General features: G+C 38.8%; 1 protein-coding gene across 6 annotated transcripts in view; it reads right to left on the reverse strand.

The window, feature by feature from the left end:
• Positions 1-22,335, reverse strand: part of RBMS3 (RNA binding motif single stranded interacting protein 3) — a 752,917-nt gene that overhangs the window by 243,334 nt on the left and 487,248 nt on the right. For all 6 annotated transcript variants that reach the window (XM_055079737.1, XM_055079741.1, XM_055079739.1 and 3 more), the window contains exon 5: positions 6,416-6,573. In XM_055079737.1, coding sequence (XP_054935712.1) covers positions 6,416-6,573 — 158 coding nt within the window. The remainder of the gene's footprint in view (positions 1-6,415; positions 6,574-22,335) is intronic.

The following is a 22,335-nucleotide window of genomic DNA, read 5'->3' on the forward strand; positions in this document are numbered from 1 at the left end:
GTGGGAGAAGATAGGCAGCAAGAAATGTCAGGCAGTGGAAAGTAAAGCATAAAATTGTAACGATATTTAAAGTAATTAAAAGAAAATACAAAAATAATATTTTAATTAATTTTTAATAATCAGGCTGACATTTGTCTTCATATAACTGTGATTAATTATTTACTTAGTGAAAAGAAAGAAGAACTGAAATGATTTATTTGGAAAACTTGCCCGTTTGGTAGGGAGTGGTAGAACACTGCCCAGATGTTAAAAGTCATTCAAACAAAACTCCATGAGAATCAAATTAAGAGTACTGAAGAGAGGTGAAAAAAACTACAGAATACAAAGGTCTCTGTGCTCAGCGGTCTCTCACGCCCTTTAGCTCACCAGGGGACAGTAAATGCCTTGCTTAAAGAGGTTCTATGTTCCCAGATGTTGAAGCTGGAGTAATTGTGAATGCTTACCCTCATCCCTTCTCCACTTTGGGTCATTCTTTACCGGCCTCTCATAACACTCGTTCAATGTGATTTTTGTTAGACAAACGGTCTTATGTTTCTGGGAATGGGAAATGGATAACGTGAACATGCAGTCCTGTCGCTCCAGACTCAGGATGATTTATGTTCTGATCCTCACACTGGAAGGCAAGGTAGTCTGTTGGCACCCGCGAGCTCTGCAGTAGTGGGTCTGACTGTCTGACTGTCAGCATTCCCACCATAAACTTTTGTTTTTCAGGGTTTATGACTTGGCTATAAAATGCTGCCTGCAGGGGGGGTGGATCTTACAAAATTGTTTTATGTTACAAGAGAGGAAAAAAAATAATAAAATAAAATGAAAGTCTGTAATTTCAGACACTATCTAGTGCTTCTGGAACGTTAAAAAGCCTGTAATTGTGTCTCTGCACCCTACTGGCATTCAAATCAATGCTTTGAAGTTCAGTGGTTTAAATATAAAACGAAGATACCACCTTTACTTTGAAGAGGCGATTATCAAAGAAGATGAATATAGCTTACAAGTAAAATAATAATGGGGGTTTGCTTTTGAGTCAAAGGAATTTCAGGATCTCTTGCACATGAACCAAGAACCACACCTGGGATTTTGTCCCAAGATGGCAGTGCAGAAAGACCCTGAGCTCACCTCCTCTCACGAGCACACCAAAATTACAACTATTTACAGAACAACTATCAATGAAAAAGACTAACTTACCAGAAAAGATCTTCCACAACTAAAGATATATCATTATTTGTTTGGCTATAATCCTTGTGATCTTGAGAACATGGGCTTATGTTCACCTACACCTGAACCTATAAGTGCATTCTCCTGCTTATCTTCTGTGAGACATTGTACAGGATTTTAAACTTCTCTTGCCTTCATTTTTTCTATAATTGTAAAATGTGAATATAATAATATAACAAAACCAATAATAATTAACTCAAAAAACCAAAAAGAAAAAAAAAGGAGGACAATGAGACAGGTAGGAAGGGTAGAGTCATGGTATAGTCAAGACCCGTGCTCCCCACCCCCCGCCCCCAACCTCAGTGGGTGAATCACAAAGGGGAGGATAATTACAACTGTAAAGGTTCTCCCCAAGGATCAAGGGGTCTGAAAGCCACATCAGACTCCCCAGGCTGGAGGTCCTGCACTGGGAAGACGAGCCCCCAGAACGTCTGGCTTTGAAGGCCAGTGGGGCTCACTTTCAGGAGACCCAGAGGGCTGTTGGAAATAGAGACTCTACTCGTTTTTTTTTTTTTTTTTTTTTTTTTTTTGGTATCTAAAATCATTTTCTAATCACAGGTTAATTCAGGTGGGCCATTTTTTACTAATTCATGTATTCATTCACTAAATTGATATTTGCAGAATAACTACTGGGTGCCAGGACCTTCCTCACGTTTTTAAAAACAAACTGCCGACAGGGCAGGCAGCAGCGCTGTGATTGGGCGTGGGGCTCTAGAGCAGACTGCCTGGGTGGGGCATCCCAGTTCCACTTGCCTCCCTTAGCCTTGGTTTGCTTATCTGCAAAATGGGGGTGATAGCAGTATCAATCCATGAGGATTAAATGAGAAAATGCTGAGTGCTTCCAACAGTGGCTGGTACATGGTAAGGGCTAAGTCAATGTTTGCCATATCCATATGCAGAGGGGAATTGAAGTTACTGACCTTATAAATCCCCTTCTGGTCTTCACTGTGGCCTCTGTACTGAACGGAGTTGGTCTCTTCCTCCTTTTTGGCCACATCTGGAAGAAGGTGACCTCCCCGGCCAGATGTGGGTGTACAAGCCCACAGCCCTCACTGTGCTGGGACGGGCAGAGAGATAGCCAAGGGCATTACCCTGCTTCCTGTGAGGAGTTCATTCTCCACCATCTGCATCCTTGGTCACACACCTTCCAGGTTCTGTCTGTACCTGCTCATCCATCTGCACACAGTCTGAGGATCAGGAGACCTGCTTCCAGTCCTGGTCTGCCACTCACTGGCTCTGTGGCGCTGAACAGGTCAGGGCCCTTCTCTGAGCCTCAGTGTTCCCGTCTGTGTCATGGGGACAATAAGTGGACCCACGCTGCCGTGTTTTCAAATGACCCACGTGAGGAGACTTGGGGCAGGGAACCACTTTGCCAACCAAAAGACTCATTTCACCATCCCGGCAACTCTGACAAGTGTCTGTCCCCATTTTACAGATGAGACCAGGGCAGAGAGAAAAGTTTGCTCATAGCCCACGTGTTTCTGTGGCATCAGGCCACATCTCTGGCATTCCATGACCCTGCAGAAGCTGTCCTTGTGTAGTCTCAGGGGTCCTCTCTGGGTTGACCCTTTGTCAAGGTGACTGAGTTCTAGGGCAAGTGAGTCACCTTTTCCTGGGGTCCCACCACATCTCCTCGGAGTCAGCATTCCCTGTGGTGCAACCAAACACAGGAAATGGGTACAAACCAGATGTCAAGACCACAGCGGCAGGAGCTAAAAAGGATCTTGCTGTGATTTATGTCATAGAGTGTTCTGCCTATGTTTTTCTCTAAGAGCTTGATAGTGTCTGGCCTTACATTTAGGTCTTTAACCTATTTTGAGCTTATTTTTGCGTATGGTGTTAGGGAGTGTTCTAATTTCATACTTTTACATGTAGCTGTCCAGTTTTCCCAGTACCACTTATTGAAGAAGCTGTCTTTTCTCCACTGTATATTCTTGCCTCCTTTATCAAAGATAAGGTGACCATATGTGTGTGGGTTTATCTCTGGGCTTTCTATCCTGTTCCATTGATCTATATTTCTGTTTTTGTGCCAGTACCATACTGTCTTGATTACTGTAGCCCTGTAGTATAATCTGAAGTCAGGGAGCCTGATTCCTCCAGCTCCATTTTTCGTTCTCAAGATTGCTTTGGCCATTCGGGGTCTTTTGTGTTTCCATACAAATTGTGAAATTTTTTGTTCTACTTCTGTAAAAAATGCCAGTGGTAATTTGATAGGGATCACATTGAATCTGTAGATTGCTTTGGGTAGTAGAGTCATTTTCACAATGTTGATTCTTCCAATCCAAGAACATGGTATATCTCTCCACCTATTTGTATCATCTTTAATTTCTTTCATCAGTGTCTTATAATTTTCTGCATACAAGTCTTTTGTCTCCTTAGGTAGGTTTATTCCTAGATATTTTATTCTTTTTGTTGCAATGGTAAATGGGAGTGTTTTCTTAATTTCACTCTCAGATTTTTCATCATTAGTGTATAAGAATGCCAGAGATTTCTGTGCATTAATTTTGTATCCTGCTACTTTGCAGTGGTAATGAGAGTGTTTTCTTAATTTCACTCTCAGATTTTTCATCATTAGTGTATAAGAAGCCAGAGATTTCTGTGCATTAATTTTGTAACCTGTTACTTCACCAAATTCATTGATTAGCTCTAGTAGTTTTCTGGTAGCATCTTTAGGATTCTCTATGAGACTCTACTCTTAAAGGAGGCACACAAAATTTCACAAGCCTCGTGAATGAGGGCAGAAGCAGTCATTTGAAAGGAGCCTGAGTCAGACCCACCTGCTAATCTTGGAGAGTCTCCTGGAGAGACAGGAGGCAACTGGGACTCCCCCTGGGGACAGAGATGCTGGCAGCAGTCATTTCTGGGAACTCGTTCTGCCATAATAACACTGGTGCTGGAAAGTGCCATCGTGGAATCCTCCCTCTCGTTTATTAGCCTCAGGACGCAGCTCCATCCCCACCCACCAGTCTGTTGGCACCAGTACTGGGACAGGCAAGAATGTGGAGAAAAGGGAACTCTTGTACTCTATTGTGGGCATGTGAATTAGTGCAGCCACTGTGGAAAAGAGATTGGAGAGTCCTCAAAAAACTAAAAGGAGAAATACAATGTGATTTAGCAATTCCACTAATGTATGTATCAAAAGAAAACGGAAACATTAATTCAAAAAGATACATGCACCCCAATGTTCATAGCAGCATTGTTTACAATAGCCAAGACCTGGAAACAACCTATGTCTCTATCAACAGATGAATGAATAAAGAAGTTGTGTATATATGTTGTTTTTTTATATTACATTCATTAATTTTTTTATTGAAGTATAGTTGATTTACAATGTTGTACCAATCTCTGCTGTACAGCAAAGTGACTCAGTTTTACATATATATATTGAAACGTTCTTTTTTTAATATTCTTTTCCATTATGGTTTATCCCAGGAGATTGGATTATAAATTGTGTGTATATATAATGGGTGGATCCTAATCGAATCTGATGCCCTTTTAAGAAGAGATTAGGAGCAAACACAAAGGGCAGACCATGTGAAGATATGGGAAAAGAAGGCCATCTACAAGACACAGAGAGGAAACCAAACCGACTGCCACCTTGATCTTGGACTTCTAGCCTCTAGAATTGGGAGAAAATAAATGTCTGTTGTTTAAAGCCACCCAGTCTGTTGAATTCTGTTATGGCAGCCGGAGCAAACTAATATATCGATACTTTGTACCAAAAATCTTTTGTTTAAAAAACAAAAAAAAAACAAAACATAGATCTTCTTAGAAAATGTGTTCCCTTGATGAATTTGAAACATGTTCCTTTCTCAGCAGGAGCATAAATGAAGGAGAAACTAATTTGTTAGAGAGAGGTTTTGTGGGGCAGGAGGTGGGTGCTGAGCCAAAGGTGTGTACATACAGTGTGAAGTGGAGCATGGCAGGCATTTAGTGCCTCCTGCACTGGCTAGGCCTCCAATAGCAGGCTGTACAGTCTCCAAGAATAAGTAAGTTGGCAAATTTCAGAGACCCAGGTGGTGCAATTAGCTCTGCCTTGACCATGACAATCAACAGTTAACAATGTTCTGAAAACTTGAATGCCTCATGCATACATTCAAGTCTGGGAGATGTTTTTCATTCTGCTGACTTCTCTTCAAATCTTCAGACCTGTATCCTGCATACGTCTCCTGGTCTAGTATGTGTAGAACATTGTGGGGAATAAAAAGAATTTTAAGACATGGTCCATGACCTCAAGGAAGTCAAGTTAGAGATCAGTTAATCACTGCATTTTCATATCTTCCCAAGTGGGTTCACAGAGGTTGGTTTGCGATGGTTTTTCCAATGATGGCAGGGTTCCCCATAGGGGGAAACACCTGCCTGCAAGGGGCTGCCTTCCAGATGACATTAACATCCATCCATTCATTCATGTTGAGTCAGCTCAAGACCTCAAGATGCATAAACACACCCGACCGTGGAGACACAGCTTCTCCTTTTCTTCTTTGTTATTGAGCAGTTTCATTTTCCCTGTAGTTTCCTTAACTTTGTTTCTTCATGAAAGCACAGCAGGTACCACCATTTTAACTCCATTCCTGGCTGAGATCCTCTTTCGTAAACATTCTCTTAAAGTTAAAAAGAAAACTACTCATCTTTTTCCAACAATGAGAAAAGTGCAATTTGTTCTTTTCTGTTTTGTTTAAAACATCAAAACCACACAGCCAGGGCCTCTTAAATGCAAATGCTTTCTTCACCTCCCCTTAGATTTCTGAGTTCCTTGCGACTACCCAACAGTTCCTGTTTCTCGAAATCTTTCCTCTCTTCTCTCTTCCCCTGACTGAGAAATTCTACCATCTTGCTCTTTAGAAATCAATGCTAAAACATGTGGATGCTTTGTTCACCCCATGGGGTCTTTAGCTCTGGGGTGCTGGGCATTTATTATCCCTAGTAGAAACTGACGGCATCTGATTTTGTTGATCTACAGGCATAGAGAGAACTGGGAAGGGGTTATGCATACCATTACGACTTGAGACAGATATAAACATTCTATGTACAGATTTTAGCAAGAACAACATATTTCTAGTTACACTGGAATTCTCTGACTCAAAGCAAAGATACAGTCAGTTTGATAAGATACTTTTCTTTGAATATTCTATATTCCAGCACTATTGTAATGCTAGAAAGGGATGGAATTAAAGGTAATACAAGGAAAGAGCAGGTGTTTTACCTGGCAAAGCCAACGCCTCTGCTGACTCCATTAGCATCTCTTAGTATCCTTGTGGAAATGACATGTCCAAATGGTTTCAGCATAGTCTCAAGCTCCTGTTCATCCATAGAAATGGGGAGATTTGAGATATATAGGTTTGTTGGGTCTTGCTCTTGTTGCTAAGGGAAAAAAGAAACACATGCAGTAAGTTCTGAATATTGAGAAACATTGTACAAAATTTATACATTTTGCTTACACTGCCATCTAGATTCCAATCTCTAGCATGCTCTTGGAAGTTCTTTCAGTAAGGGTGGTATTTCTTTTCACTGAATTCCTTCTTGCCAGAATGCTTCTCATAGAAGCAATGCCATCAGTGAAAACCAACTTTCTGTCTAGCCTTCCTTAGAAAAGTCTAATAAATTTTATTGCAGTTGAACTAAGGTTAAGTATGTATATTCTATGACCATAACTAGTGGTTCTATTACCACTCTAACTACTGTCACCACTAGTTACTAATGTTGCATTTAGTGAGTGTTCATAACATGCCAGGCATTGCTTTAAACACTTGATATACATTATTTCATTCAATATTTCCAGTACATATAATTGTTACTACTTTACAGTGGACAAAATTGATCCCTAACTTGGTCTAAGATATACAGCTCTTAAGCGCCAAAGCCAGGGCTGAAACCTGGGGGTATCACCAAAGTCCATGGGCTTCCCTGTCTTGCTATAGTGCCTTCCACTGCACCAATGGAGAGAAAAGACGTGTGGTCCTAGGACAGCATTTATCTTCAGCCTCAGCATCAATGGGGAACTTTCTAGAAATGCAAATTCTTAGGCCTCACCTTGGAATCAGAAACTTGAGGGTGGGCCAAGTGATCTGTGTTTTGACAAGCCCTCCAGGTGAGTCTGATGACCGCTCAAGTTTGGCAATCACTGCCATAGACCACAGTTAAATATTTATATATGAATGAGATTATGAAGCAGTAGTGCTTAAATAAGCTTTGCTTAATAGAATGGGAAATCAAACAACAACTGCTAGCATTATTTCTAAGTGCGTGAATATCTTCTATTTCACACAATGAATTAATAAGTTGGAACTTAGTTGTATGCATGTCTCAAAATAAAGCACAGACAAAAGCCTGACATGATTGATCATTAATATCAAAATAGATCCCATATTTAAATGAACTATTATATTTTAACTAACACAACAACTTTAACTTCAAGAAGAAACATGATTAAATTGGAAAAAGCAATTCTGAAGTCTATAGGAAATGACATGATGTAATAGTAAAATACCTTTTGTGAAGAGATGATATACTCTGTAGCAAATTTCAGGTTTTAAGCAAAACGAAAAATACAATAAACAAAATTCCAAGTATTATTACAGATCAAGAAATAGTTTTGGCATGAAACTAAGCTCCATTACTTTTAACAGCTCTAAATATTCAGACAGGCCATAATATTTTTATTAAGCTTTGAGATGAATAAGATCTATTATTAGGTTCTTTTTGAAACATAGTTTAGTTTTCAAACTTTTTGATCACCACGAAAAACAGTGCAAATAAACAGGTAATCAATCAGGAAAAGACAACACAGCTTTAGTATTTGGGAATAGTGTATATGTAGAAACTGTACAACTGTAATCTCTCTCTCTCTCTCTCTCTCACACACACACAGACATACACACACACACACGCACCGCTAATTAATGGCATGATCCTAGAGAGAAAACAGAGATGGTATCATTTTTTTCCTAAGTGGACATGATCCCCTGCCCAACCGCTGGGGTGATAAAAAAAGAAAGAAAAACCTAAAAGAAAAGAAAAAGTGGTGTTTCAGATACATAATAACAAACCTATGTATATATGACTTTTGACTTTATATTATTTTACTACCCATCTTTTAATTTTAATCTTCACATCATCATTCCAAAGGTAGCTAGGCAAATACCATCATACTTATTGGATAACGAGGAAATGGAGGCATGAAAAATTCATCATCTCACCCGAGGACAATCCAATAATTAGTGACAGGGTTCAAATTAAATTTAGTCAGATTTTCTATCTTCCATCTCAGTGTATTTTTCCAGTAGCCCAATGTTTCCCAAGCTTCAATCATTCACATATCATCTTAGAAAATTTGCCAGCCATGTACTATAAGTTTATTTACTTAAAAGTTTTCTTTTTTATTGATTAATTTTTATTTATTTATTTATGTTGGCCATGTTGGGTCTTTGTTGCTGCGTGCGGGTTTTCTCTAGTTGCAGTGATTGGGGGCTACTCTTCATTGTGGTGTATGGGCTTCTCAATGTGGTGGCTTCTCTTGTTGCGGAGCATGGGCTCTAGGTGGGTGGGCTTCAGTAGTTGTGGCGTGTGGGCTCTAGAGCACAGGATCAGTAGTTGTGCTAAGTACATGGGCTTAGTTGCTCCATGGTATGTGGGATCTTCCCGGACCAGGGATCTAACTGTGTCTCCTGCACTGGAGGTGGATTTTTAACCACTGTGCCACCAGGGAAGTCCTTAAAAGTTTTCTTTAAATCAAAATATCTTTGGGCTTAAGTAAATCCATAAAAAGATAACATTATGTTGCTACCATAGCTAAAAAGCCAGTATCACTTGGCATAAGTAGGTTACTACCAAAATTGGCAACAAATTCACGTGATTAAATTATATTAGATACTGTTTGTTCACAGAAGATTGTGACCCTGGTGGTTGACTCTCTCTTAGTTACAAATGAGATTCGTAATTAAGAGAGGTATTAAGCACACGAGGACCAGAGTCTTTTTCCTGTGAAGAATCAGAACTGAGAAAGAGTTGAGAGAAGAAAAACTTTCCTATGATGTGATTTCTGGAGCTACGAGGACCAGACAGAGTCTTTTTCCTGTGAAGAATCAGAACTGAGAAAGAGTTGAGAGAAGAAAAACTTTCCTATGATGTGATTTCTGGAGCTTATACCCTAGATCAACTCAAGTTCCAGTGGGAGTTCCTGCTTAACCCAGAGAGTGGGCTGCAGAACATGGCAGTCCCATGAATGGGTTGGCATTTGCCCAACATTCTGTATACCTTCATCCTTAATGAGGCTAAACAACCATAAGCAACCAATCCCACTAGTGAAGCATAGTGTACAGATCTAAGTAGCAGTACACCAGTGTATCCTGATTCAAATCCATTTCCAAATTCCGCAAGTATAGAATGCACTGCAACTTCTCAAAATGGTGTGTAATTAACATACGGAGTTTAATACACAAGAGATTGCCCAGTAGCTATTTTCTGAATCCAAATTCAAACAGCAAGGCCAACTCCTTAATCTGTATTCACAGAGACAGTACAGAATTGGAGAGTGTCATTCCTTAATTTGTATTTACAGAAAGAATACAGCGTTCGGGCAGTGTTATTCATTAAGTAATTCTCTCCTTTGAAATACAATATAAGTCTTGAACATATTTGTTGATGACAATAGAATTTAATTTCTGCATAGAATGAACTTTAAAATAATATATGCATTTATATTTTTATTTTCAGTTTTATATTTATGTACCACATTTATGTAAATAGATGGGCTCTTTCAAAAGGTTCTTTGGCACTACGGACCTAAAAGAATGTGCCTTTTAAATGTGCAGAAAAATAACTCATGTGATACCTGCAATCTAGAATCTTTTTAAAATCTTTTTGTTTTTTAACTTAAATTTTCATGATCATTTAGCTCCAGAATGGACCTAAAGGAGCATCTTGTCCAATCTGATATTTAACAGATGGAAAAACAAAAACGAAAACAAGCTAAAGTAGTGCTTATGACTTACTCAAGGCCACTCAGCTAAATAGTAACAGGCTAGAAATAGAACCCATATCCTTTCATACCTGGTCCAATGTTCTTCCCAGTTCTTAACACTGCCTTTCCTCCTAAACATCAATGAATAACAGATGGCAAATTGTGGTTCAAAGGAATATTTGTACATACAAGAATAAATATCTCTGAATCCCTTATTTTATTCACTTTTGCTTATTCATGAAGTAGCTTTAGTTACAGAGGTAAGGCTACAAAAAAAAGGATTCCTAGCCTTAGTCAGCATTTCACACATCAACTGAGTGAATACTCTGCAGTGTATGCTAGTCTGTAAAAGTATATGACTATAATTCATACATCTATTACATTTAATTGACCATCTCACCATAAGTAACTCCTCCATTTTGTTCTGTTTCTGTATCTTTTCATCTGTATGGGGATTTCTTGATTTATTATTTAGTTTTGTCAAAAGATTGTGAAAAAGTTAGAACAGTACCCTCTCCATGGTTAATGGGAGCAGAGACCTTGTCATTTTCATTTTATGTAAGAATATAAAAATTTTTTTTCCTGAAATGACTTCATTTTTCTCAGATTTTTACTGTTAGGTTTATTGGTACTCATTTGCCTTATTACAGTTGAAGACAATGTCAGAACATTTCAAGGAAGCTTAGCAAATGAATACAAGTGGAGGGCAAAATTATTGCTCATAGATAGATCAAAGGTTATGTCTGGGGCTGTGTTTTTTGGATACACATTATGACTATTATATATACATGATTCTGGAAAAGGTAACTACCTTTGAAGAAGATTTCAACACTCAATCTGACAACACTCATGCTTGATGAAATTATATTTAAATATTCAGGAAGTAGTTATTGGCATTAGGAATTTTAGAGCAATGTTTCTCAAGCCACCTGTGGTGGGGGACATTTTTATTTCCAATCTGTCACAAACCAACATTTGCAAAATATTTACATTTTTCAAAGTTAATAGAAAAAATTAAGACATACAAAATGCAAGTTGCAATTTTTTATTACTACATTAAACAAACCAAAATTACATTTGGATTAAATGTCATGCTAATGTGAACTTGTTATAAAAGGTTTTAAATGCTTACTCTCTATTTCTGTATGTATTTCCTTGTGAACAAGTACCATTTGGTGGACCAAATTTTAACACTGTTTTAGGGGACTAGTTCCTATTTTTTTCCACGATAATATATTACACTCCGGGTCTTTCTAAGTTATTAGTTTTTGCCTACTTTACATACTATCAAGTTTTTATTAAATCACAAAATTATGTGTAATCAATTTATAGTCACTTTTAACTGTTAGGTGGACAAAGCTGTCTCAAGATGAATTGTCCTGAGCAGTGGTGACAAAATATCCTGAAATATCCTGAAGATGTCTGAAACAACTCTAAAGCAACCTCATGACTATAATACTTTAAAAACAAATTGAAGGGGATGTTCATATAGACAGAAGATAATAATATTTCCTTACATGCAGCAGAGTTTTACAGTATTTAAGGTGTTTCAGGGACATTTATTTTATTTTGTATGGCCTTTATAATAACTCTAGGCAGTAGATAGGGCAAGAGTTATTAACCTCCCCTCTACCAATGAGAAGATTGGTTCTAAGATCTTGAGGGATACAAATATCCCATGGCGAGTAAGTGAATAAATGACATCAGAAGTGATATTTTTTGACTCTTGATCTAATACCCTTTCTACTACAGTACACCAACTCTCGGGATTGCCTATAAATACTGCTAGTCCATGGATATCACCAGTAAAAAGAAAAATCAATGGGGAGACAAAGGCACAATTGTTTTTTAATGGGATCGCCTATTTTAAATGCTGTAGCAATTTAAAAATTAATAATAATAAAAATGAAATGTTTTACTTCTCCCCAAAAACAGAAGCAGGGAGTTAGAGCCTCCGGCATTAATAAGCTGCCCTAAAGACATCGGAGGTTTTAGAATTAGTTGAACACTAACTCTTACTCTTCTAGTAACATCATCAGCATGCTTGTTGCACGGCTCTAGGAGTTACAGCTCCTCTAGGTGAGATCTGGAGGAAGCCGGCCATTCTGGACATACTTGCTTTAGTACCATACACGTGTGTGGTGATTAATTTTATTTGCCACCTGGACTGAGCCACAGGATGCTCAGGATGCTGGTCAAGCATTATACTGGATCTACCTGTGAGGGTGTTTCCTGGATGGCTTTAACATTTAAACTCATCCATTGACTGAGTAAAATAGATTGCCCTCTCTAATGTGAATGGGCCTCATTCAGTCAGTTGAAGATCTGAAAAAGGCTGATCCTCCCCTGAGTTAAACTTGACGGCCTTCAAGCTGGGGCATTGTTTCTTTCCTGCCTTTGGACTCAGACTGAAACACTGGTTCTTCTTTGGTCTCTAGTTTGCTGACCTCAGATCTTGGGACCTGTCAGCCTGCATAATCTGGCAGATTCCAGGAAATAAAGCTCTTCATACACACACACACACACACACACACACACACACACATACACACACACCCCCCCTTACTGGTTGTTTCTCTGGAGAAAAAGAGAATACAGTGTGTTAATTTTTTTCAAATCTGTTTTGCCATAAATATATAAGGGCATATGCTCAGCTCTGACCTTCACAGTCGGACCTCTGTGTTCCCTAGCTACAAAGTCACAGCCTTGGACCGGGTAAAAAGAGAGAGCCAGAGCCTTCCCTTATGATGGGGGCTCTAGAAGCATTCATTACCTCAAATGAGGGAAAATAAAGAAAGACTGCCAGGAAGTAGGCTTTCACCCCTAAATGGTGCCCAATAAGTGTATCCTCTGTCTTATTTGCTAAGCAATGGAGGGGGTTGCCCTCTGTTTTCAACTGTCTTCTCGCTCCGCTAAAAGCGAGAAGGTGATTTCTCTTCTCCTGATTTCACATATTGATGGAGTCAGAGGAGAGCCTCTACCAGTTTTTCCTCCCACGGCACCAATAAGAACAATTTCCCTAAAATAAGAACCAATAAGAACAACTTCCTTAAGGAACACATGTTTTAAAAGAAGGATTTCATTGTTTCAAATTCCATGTAAGCACAGCATTGGCAACTGGCGTTCTCATCCCCAAGTTTAATCCGGGAGGGGGGTTAATTCTGTATAACACACTCAGCAAAGAAAGAGAAACTGTTTCTAGTGCTCAGGACAACCTGAACACTGGGTTGTGTATGTTATTCGTTAAGGCAGGGCTGGCTTAAAGCAGCCCTTGGGTTGAGATGAGCAGTGAAGTGTTATGAGCCCCTTGAGTCTCCATGACTGAATTAGAGTTACCTGTGGTCCTGGGCCAGGTGGCCAGGTGGGATCCTGGCTCTCCTTGACTTCTCCCTCCATATGACCTCATGAGCTCAGCCCAGTATCACCTGATGGGATGGTTTCTCCTGTGAGAAAATGCTAAATTAACATTTTACAATATTGAGAGCTCTCTATAGTTTTATTGTAATGTACTGCTATATCACAAAGACATATGGTTTTGTACTCAGGGTCCTGATGGTCAAAAGTGCGAACAGGAAACAAAACTATAGAGAAACAAACTCAATATTGTAAACAAATCTCATCCCCTTTCCTCAGTCTCATTCACCTCTCCAAAGGGGGTCTCCCTGCCATGAGCTCTGGGATACAAAGTTGTCACTTGATTCTTTGACAATGACTATAATTCTCCTTCAAACAACTGGAATTCTGGAAACGGCATGAACATGGCCATACATTTGCTGTGGCACCCTATTAACTTCTTCTGGAATAATCATCACAACACATACAAAGACAGAACAGATGCAAACCATTTCCGCCTCTTCTGCCCAGAATATGACAGCATAGACTTGCTGAGGCTCACAGGCATATTGGGAACACACACAAATGTGTCGCTGAGCGAGGTATAAAGATATTAGGGACAAAGAATTCCACTCAAGGGCAACCATTCCCATTGTGTTCTATGTCAATGATACCCCAGAGCCCAGCACCAATGGTAACTCCTGGAGTTGTGCAACAGAACTTGGGTGGCAAACACTATGTCCCTTGAGAGCAGGGCAGCCTGATAAAATACAGGACATCCTGTTAAATTTGAATTTCTGTGTGAAACCACAAATGTTTTAGTATAAGTGTAATAGCGAAGAACAAATCAGACTCCATACTGGATCTGTTTCTTCTACTTTGACCTTTGTATGCTATTGCTTTTGCTACAAGTTAAAAATGTTACCTGTAGCCTGATATATACAGGATAGTCCATTCTTAAGGTTCTGACCTTTAAAGTTATAACACTTTCCATTCATACAGAGATAAAAAGTTGCAGAACACAGAATTACCTTTGTTTTATTGGAGGTTTACAGGAATATCATGACCAGATCAACTTGAACAGCAGCAAGAGCAAGGACATAGTCATACTAAAATATTCATTGCTACATAGGATTAATATTATTATCAAGTCATATAACTTACTTGTTGTTATATAGGGCTCATTATTAGCACTGTATGGCACAATATTATCTAATATTTATTTTAAGCTTACTGTGTGCCACACACAAGGCTTTAAAATTATTTAAATTCACTATGGTTCTATTCCTTAAAACAGCCCTTGAGATAGATATGGTTAATGTCCTTATTTTACATGTGAGAAAGCTGAGGTTATAAGAAGATATGCAATCGTCCAAGGTCACAAAGCTGTTAAATACAATGAGAATTCAAATTCCGATCTACTTGATTCGGAGACCCGAGATTTCAACATAACAGTGTGTTTAATGGCTGGTTCACAACTTTTTCTGATAGATCAAGGGGAAGGAGCCAACAGTGGCTGGATACCTACAGGTGTTCAGCGTGTAAACCTACTTGGAAGCACCATTCACCTTTCGAAGAATGGAAATCCCTTCATCCTACTGAGGGAATGAGTTCGCAAAAGACCCAAAGTTAAGTTTTGTTTTCAAGGCTGGCCCAATAAAAATTGCTCAAGTTGCTAAGAAAAACACACCCGGCTAGTTTTCCTCTAACCTCTATTACATACGGATACATTTAAAACGTATATGCTGCATATACAGAAAGTGAAAAATTACAGCTTTATATATGAAGTTGCATTGCTGTTTTGCTTAAACCCACTTTTATTCCTAAATTGTCCAATGTCGGTTTCACAGGAAACTGGCTTTGTAAAGCCATGCATATTTCACATGGAATAGAGAAAGAGGACACAGTCAGCTCTACACCAGCACCTTGTTTTAGAAAACAAATTCAGCTATACATTTAAATCCTGTCAGTCTAAGTGAAGGATGGCATATCCTAGGTTTATTTAATCCTAGCCTTTCTGAAAAGAGCTGGAAAAGGCTGCAGAACATGTGGTGGCCTACGATCCTTAACATTAGCTTGGAGAAAATGTGTGTGTGTGTATTTGAGTACCACCATGAAAACTGATCTATCAATGCAGGAATGAAGCAGGTGGGAGAAGGAAGCCAACTGGGTGCTACCAGTTTGCTTCACTTCTTGCATTTCTGGTATTAACATCATGACTTTGGTAGAGAAATAGCAAACAAGAGGTGCACAGTAGGTTGTAGATGTTCAAATGAGATAAACCACTTTACCTTTGAAAAGCATAAATTCCATCATCAGTGCCAGCTTTTATTTGGCATATATATTAACTGCCATTTTCTTAAAACTCACCAGTAGGAAAGAGATAAGTCTTATTCTTAATGTGACTCAACATCGAGTTAAATGATGTCACCAGGACTTCCTGGAATATCGATGAGAAAAGCATGCATGCATCTCCATTTTCCCCCAGTTCTGTTTACAGGAGTCCTGGGCTGTTTGCCAGCACACCTGAGCAACTGGGGGCCCACAGGGTCAAAATACTGATCCCAGTCAAAGCCACTTGTGGATTTACATATCTTGACTCAAGCTACTTTACTAAATGGATCATCCTCTTATTTTTTATACTATTGACCATTCATTCACTCACTCATCAAACATTTAATCCTCTAGTCTATACCAGCCACTGAGCTAAATCCTGACAACAGAGACATGATGGGCCATGATGCTCACCTGCCACAGAGAGTTCGGCCTCATGGCTAGTTTACAACTAAATTTCACCAATAAAAGCTATTTCTCATTAGCAAACACATTAGTGCAGGCAAGGATGTAGATATCTGCCTCCTATGCTCTTACTGTCCATAACTTGAAATTCTATTTTCTTCAATGTGGTGATTAGACAGTCTAAATTATTTCTAAATGGTGTCTCAGCTATGTTATGAACACAAAAATTAATTCTTGAAATATATAACCCCCTAGGATGTATTAAGCCTTAAGACAACCAAAATTTTCAATGTGGGTTCAACTATTCATATATTTCGATTTTAACAAAAAGAATAAAACAGTTATTTATAAACCTCCAGAAAATGTTGGGTAGGAATAATCTCTAAAAGATAGTGACATGGTGACTCTGGCATTTACCAGTTCTATGACATTAACTAGTTATCATTTCTCAGCAAATTTCCTGAACTGTAAAGGGGAAATAATACTAATTACTTCAGAGAGTTATTATGAGAATTCAATGACACAATACACTAAAAATTTAGTGGAGTTCCAGACACATAGGAGAAGCTCAGCAACTCATTATCCTTTCTATAATTATGAGTAATTATAGAAATAAAGAAATTTAGGACATTGCAGAAGGACAGTTACTAACTAAATGTAAGTCATGTTCATAAAAGAGCAATTATTGCTATTTATTTATTTATTTATTTTAGATTTTTTAATGTGGACCATTTTTAAAGTCTTTATTGAATTTGTTACAATATTGCTTCTGTTTTATGTTTTTTTTTGTTTTTTTGGCCCCGAGGCATATGGGATTCTTAGCTCCCTGACCAGGGATAGAACCTGCACCTCCTACATTGTATGGCCAAGTCTTAACCACTGGACTACCAGGGAAGTCCCGATTATTGCTATTCAGAATCTGTCCCATTGCATTCCTCATAGGTGCAAACTTACTAGATATTATATTAAATTACATGGAGGTGGACATATTAAACTGATTATAAGATCCTTAAAATGTGGCCATTGGATCAGCAGGAGAATCTAGAAATATATTGCAGGGGGGAAATCTAGAAATATATTGCAGAGCACTGTTCCTATCATTTATGAGCTAAAAAGATGAATGATTTATTACTACGCTCATTAATCAAAACGGTGGCTTTTTTTTTTTTTAAGGAGCAATCCCATGGTTGAAGTCAATTAGCCCACCAAAGCTATTACACCAAAGAAGCTGCAGTGTTATTCAGACTTCCCCAGGAGTATTTAGAGTATAAAATAAATGCTATTATTCAGAAGATACCAAATTGCTAAGCTTCTTAAATTCACACAGTTGGGAACCTGCAGTACATTAACATGCTGAAACTCATTAAGCGTCTTTTCCCCCCAGCTTTAGAGTCACTGCCATTCTCAGCACAGGTAAGAACAATAACACACTCCAGGCTTCCAAGGAGAAAGTGACTCGTCCTCCAGCTCCACTTCAATGAGTCACTGAGGCAGAACTGTCACCCACCCCTTGAGACAGTGGCTGCTTCTGCTGGATGACCCTAACACCTGAAGAGGACTGCAAAGTTAGCTCATATGGTGCGTGCAAGAGGAGAGAAAAGAGTAGCAAGTTTATGGCCACCATTTATCTTTACCTTGTTAGAGCTCTATTTAAAACATTCTGGAATAAATATTCAAAATGTTAGGATTTAACCCATAAAATAAGAATCTATGAGACTTTTAAAAATTGAAGTAGAGTTGATTTACAATGTTGTGTTAGTTTCAGGTGTAGAGCAAAGTGATTCAGATATATATAACAGTTAGGGTTAGGGTTAGGGATACACACACACACACACACACACACACACACACACACACATAAATATTCTTTTTCAGATTCTTTTCTCATGTAGGTTATTACAGAGTATTGAGTAGAGTCCCCTGCGCTATACAGTAGGTCATTATTGGTTATCTATTTTATATATAGTAGTGTGTATCTGTTAATCCCAGACTCCCAATTTATCCCTCCCCCTTTCCCCTTTGTTAACCATAAGTTTGTTTTCGGTGTCTGTGGGTCTATTTCTGTTTTGGATATAAGTTCATTTGTATCATTTTTTTTAGATTCCACATATAAGCAGTATCATATGATACTTGTCTTTCTCTGACTGGCTTACTTCACTTAGTATGATCATCTCTAGGCCCATCCATGTTGCTGCAAATGGCATTATTTCATTCATTTCTATGGCTGAGTAATACTCCATTGCTCTATTGCATATATGTACCACATCTTCCTTATCCATTCATCCGTTGATGGACATCTTGGTTGCTTCCATGAGACTCTTCTTATGTAAGTGATTAACTAAATAAATGAGGCATCTTTAAAGTAGGATGCAAACTAAAACTGTGGAAGGAATGTTGGAATTACAAAATCACTACTTGGTAACAATAATAGTAATAATTGACTTACACAAGAACGATCAGTGTATGTCAAAACAAGTGAGTGAAAATTTCATGAGAACTAGGAACTGTACATAGTCTCAAAGAATTTTCCCCAAAAGGTTACTAATTACAAGAGGAAAATAGTAACTTTTCCATGGAGATACCTTGCTGACAACATCTTTTGATCAGAGTCACATCGCCAGCATGAAGCAGGTGGACATCAGGTCCTGCCCACCCCGCCCCCTGTGTGATGCACCAGAAGGAGAGGACTGCTCTGTAGCCTTCCTTCCAACAGTGAAAAGTTGAACCCACTCATTGGAAAGCATCAGACAGACCCAAATTGAGAGACATTCAATGTACAATAATTGGCCTTTAATCTTCAAAAATGAAGAAATGATGAAGAAATACTGAAGAAGTACGATAGGTTGAAGGACACTAAAGAGACGTGACAAGTCCATGTAGGGACTGATGCTGGATTGAATCCTAGCTCCTGCCCTGATAAAATGCTTGTTTATTATAAAGGATATTAGTGGGACGTTAGATTAGACATTTTTAGTGTATTGAGGTTAATTTTCTGATTTTGATCATTTTACTGTGTATGAATGTTCTTGTTATTGGGAAGTACAACTGAAGTATTTAAGGATAACAGGGCATCAAATCTGTACTTTGTCTCAAATATTTTAGAATAATAATATTATTATGTATATATTTATAGATAAAATGATAGAGCAAATGTGGAAATGTTTAATATGTGGAAAATCTGGGTGGAAGGTGTTATGCGACTTCTGCAAATTTTTTTTTGGTAACTTTGAAATTATTTGAAAATGAAAGTTAAGCAGCTGTAAAAATAAAATCAACAAGCTATTAATCTTTTTTTTTTTTTTTTGGTGGTATGCGGGCCTCCCTCTGTTGTGGCCTCTCCCGTTGCGGAGCACAGGCTCCGGACGCGCAGGCTCAGCGGCCATGGCTCACGGGCCCAGCCGCTCCGCGGCATGTGGGATCCTCCCAGAGCGGGGCGCGAACCCGGTTCCCCTGCATCGGCAGGCGGACGCGCAACCACTGCGCCACCAGGGAAGCCCAACAAGCTATTAATCTTGATAGCTAAAATCCAAAAAAATAAATATCTATCATAAGTACTTCACCTTACAAAAGAAATATAAGACAGTATACATTTTTTGTCTTGCATTCAAACTACACTCCTTGAAGATAGAAAGATCAAAAAATGTGGAATTCAGCATTTGTTTCCCCTAATACAATGTGATTCTTATAATTAACAACACCCTGTACAGTGCCCATCTGTTTGGCTCACATGTATACTCCTAGCTCCTGGTCTCCAAGAAAAGGATTTTGTAAAATGTTTGCCTAGGTGACTGAACAGAGAGAATGAAGATGGAGATTCAAACTGGATCTCAAGAATCTAGAAACAAGAGCATAAAAGAAGAGCTAGATAAAATCTCTTTCTAGGCAATTATGATTCTTTGCCAACACCACCATCTCTCCATGACCCTGGTAGGTTTCCTCCCCATAGTGTAGCCCACATATGCACCAACAGGACCCTTCCCTCATTCGCAGACATGAAGTCGATGCTGTTGAGAGTTTGTAACCTCAGACACAGCATGGGACAAGGCAGTGGTCACTGTAGATGAGTAATGCATGGACGACTGATTCTGAAACGAGGCAATGTTGCCCGTCAGGAGACATCTGGCAATATCTGGAAACATTTTTATTTGCCACAACTGCAGTGAGGAAGCTGATATTGGTATCCCATCACACAGAGGAAAGCCCTCCGCAACAAAGAATGGTCTGTGAAAGACAGTATCTGTCATGCCAAACTTGAGATACCCTGGTATCAACCCCTTTAAAGTGGAAAAAACAATTTTATATATATATATATGTGTGTGTGTGTGTGTGGTGTAAAAATATTGTCATTACATATTTATCACTATGTATCATTATATAGTTTATATAAATATACCTAACAGACTCCCAGTGTTGATTTGGTTATATTTATTAAGGAGAACTTAAATACGTGCAAACATTTAATCAATGAGGTATATTGATATACCTCTGTTTATAGCTCCAATACAACTAGTAAATCAAGTGCACTTTAAAATTGCATAAAAGCAAAGTTGCATAACCACTACAATTAAAACATTAATGTGATATCATGGAGGATGTCATTTTGCCAAATCTAACTTGCCACTTGCCACATGAACATGCTACTGACTGCAGCAGGTATTTTTGAAGTTCATGGGCTATGTTATTTTTGCCATGCGACATTCTGATTCTCCCATCAATTTCTCTATATGAATTGCTATGAAACCTTCATCTGAGCACAGCTTGCCAGGCTAACTGCTTTCATTTGGCCTAAAAGCATCATTTACTTGTTACATCTGCCTTGTTTTCTCCTCATTAGCCCCAGACAGTGACAGTAGGTCTCCTTGGCACCATGCAATTATAGACACAAACACAGACACAGGCAGTGACATCAGCTGGTCAACCAGATGACCTCAAATATGCTTTCATAATCATTTCAAAGATTATCATAGAATGGAAAGTCCCAAATTTATAAATTCTCATAGGAAAGTCATGAAGACCTAAAAATATTTCCACAAACTCCAGTGAGAAAGATGCCAATATAATGAAACACCACCAGGGATTTCCAAGGCTGATCTAGTTTCAAATCCAGAAGCAGTTACATATTATATTACATATAAGTTTATGTGTATACACACACACACACACACACGCACATGCACATGCAAACACACACACTCTATAATTCTGGACTAGTGAGTTCACTTCCTTGACTGTCTCCTCGCCATTTAAAAGAGGATACTGCTATCACAGGCTATCACAGTAAGGATTAAACGACACTTCATAGAAGTTAATACCTGTATCTTTTCCCCATCTAAGCGGCTGTACACATTCACTTGGTGCCTGCCTCTGTTTTCTTCTTAAGTAAAGGAGAAACAAAATAAAATTAAGAACTTGAGGGAACAGGTAACTGGATCAATTTCAGAAGCTTACATTAAAACTTACATTAAAGAATACACTAAATCAAAATGTATCTATTTACAGGTAATGGCATTTCACTTATTAGCTATTCAGTGAAAACTGCCTGCTTTAGCATAGAGGAAATCAGAAATCAAAGAAGACAGGCAGGAAGGGCAACGAGGACAGAAATCAAGGCTTTCTTTGATTTTTTTTCTTTCCCTCACTGTTTCCTTATGAACCTTTAAAAGAGTGGCAGATTAAGATTTACAATAGTTAAATAGATTAAGATTTACATAGAGAAAGGATTGGTGCATATCAGATTAACTGAAAAAAAAATTACAAAATTCATAGAATTCAAAACATTTTCCAGGCAGGCAGAAAGGCCAAGTTCCTCAGCAGGAAAGCACTTCCTGTGCACAAGGAAAAGGGCCAGTGTGGCTGGGACATAGTGAGCCAGGAGACAGGAGCAGGAAATCACGCTGGAAAGGTAGGTAGGGCCCAGACCTCTGAGGGCAATGTAGCCCTGCTGGGTCTATGCTTTGGGAACCAGGATTTTGTTCTTTACTAAAAAGTTACTTTAAGGCTTCCCTGGTAGCGCAGTGGTTGAGAGTCCGCCTGCCGATGCAGGGGACGCGGGTTCGTGCCCCGGTCCGGGAAGATCCCACTTGCCGCGGAGC

Source organism: Physeter macrocephalus, chromosome 18, assembly GCF_002837175.3.
Source record: "Physeter macrocephalus isolate SW-GA chromosome 18, ASM283717v5, whole genome shotgun sequence".
Lineage (NCBI taxonomy): Eukaryota > Metazoa > Chordata > Mammalia > Artiodactyla > Physeteridae > Physeter > Physeter macrocephalus.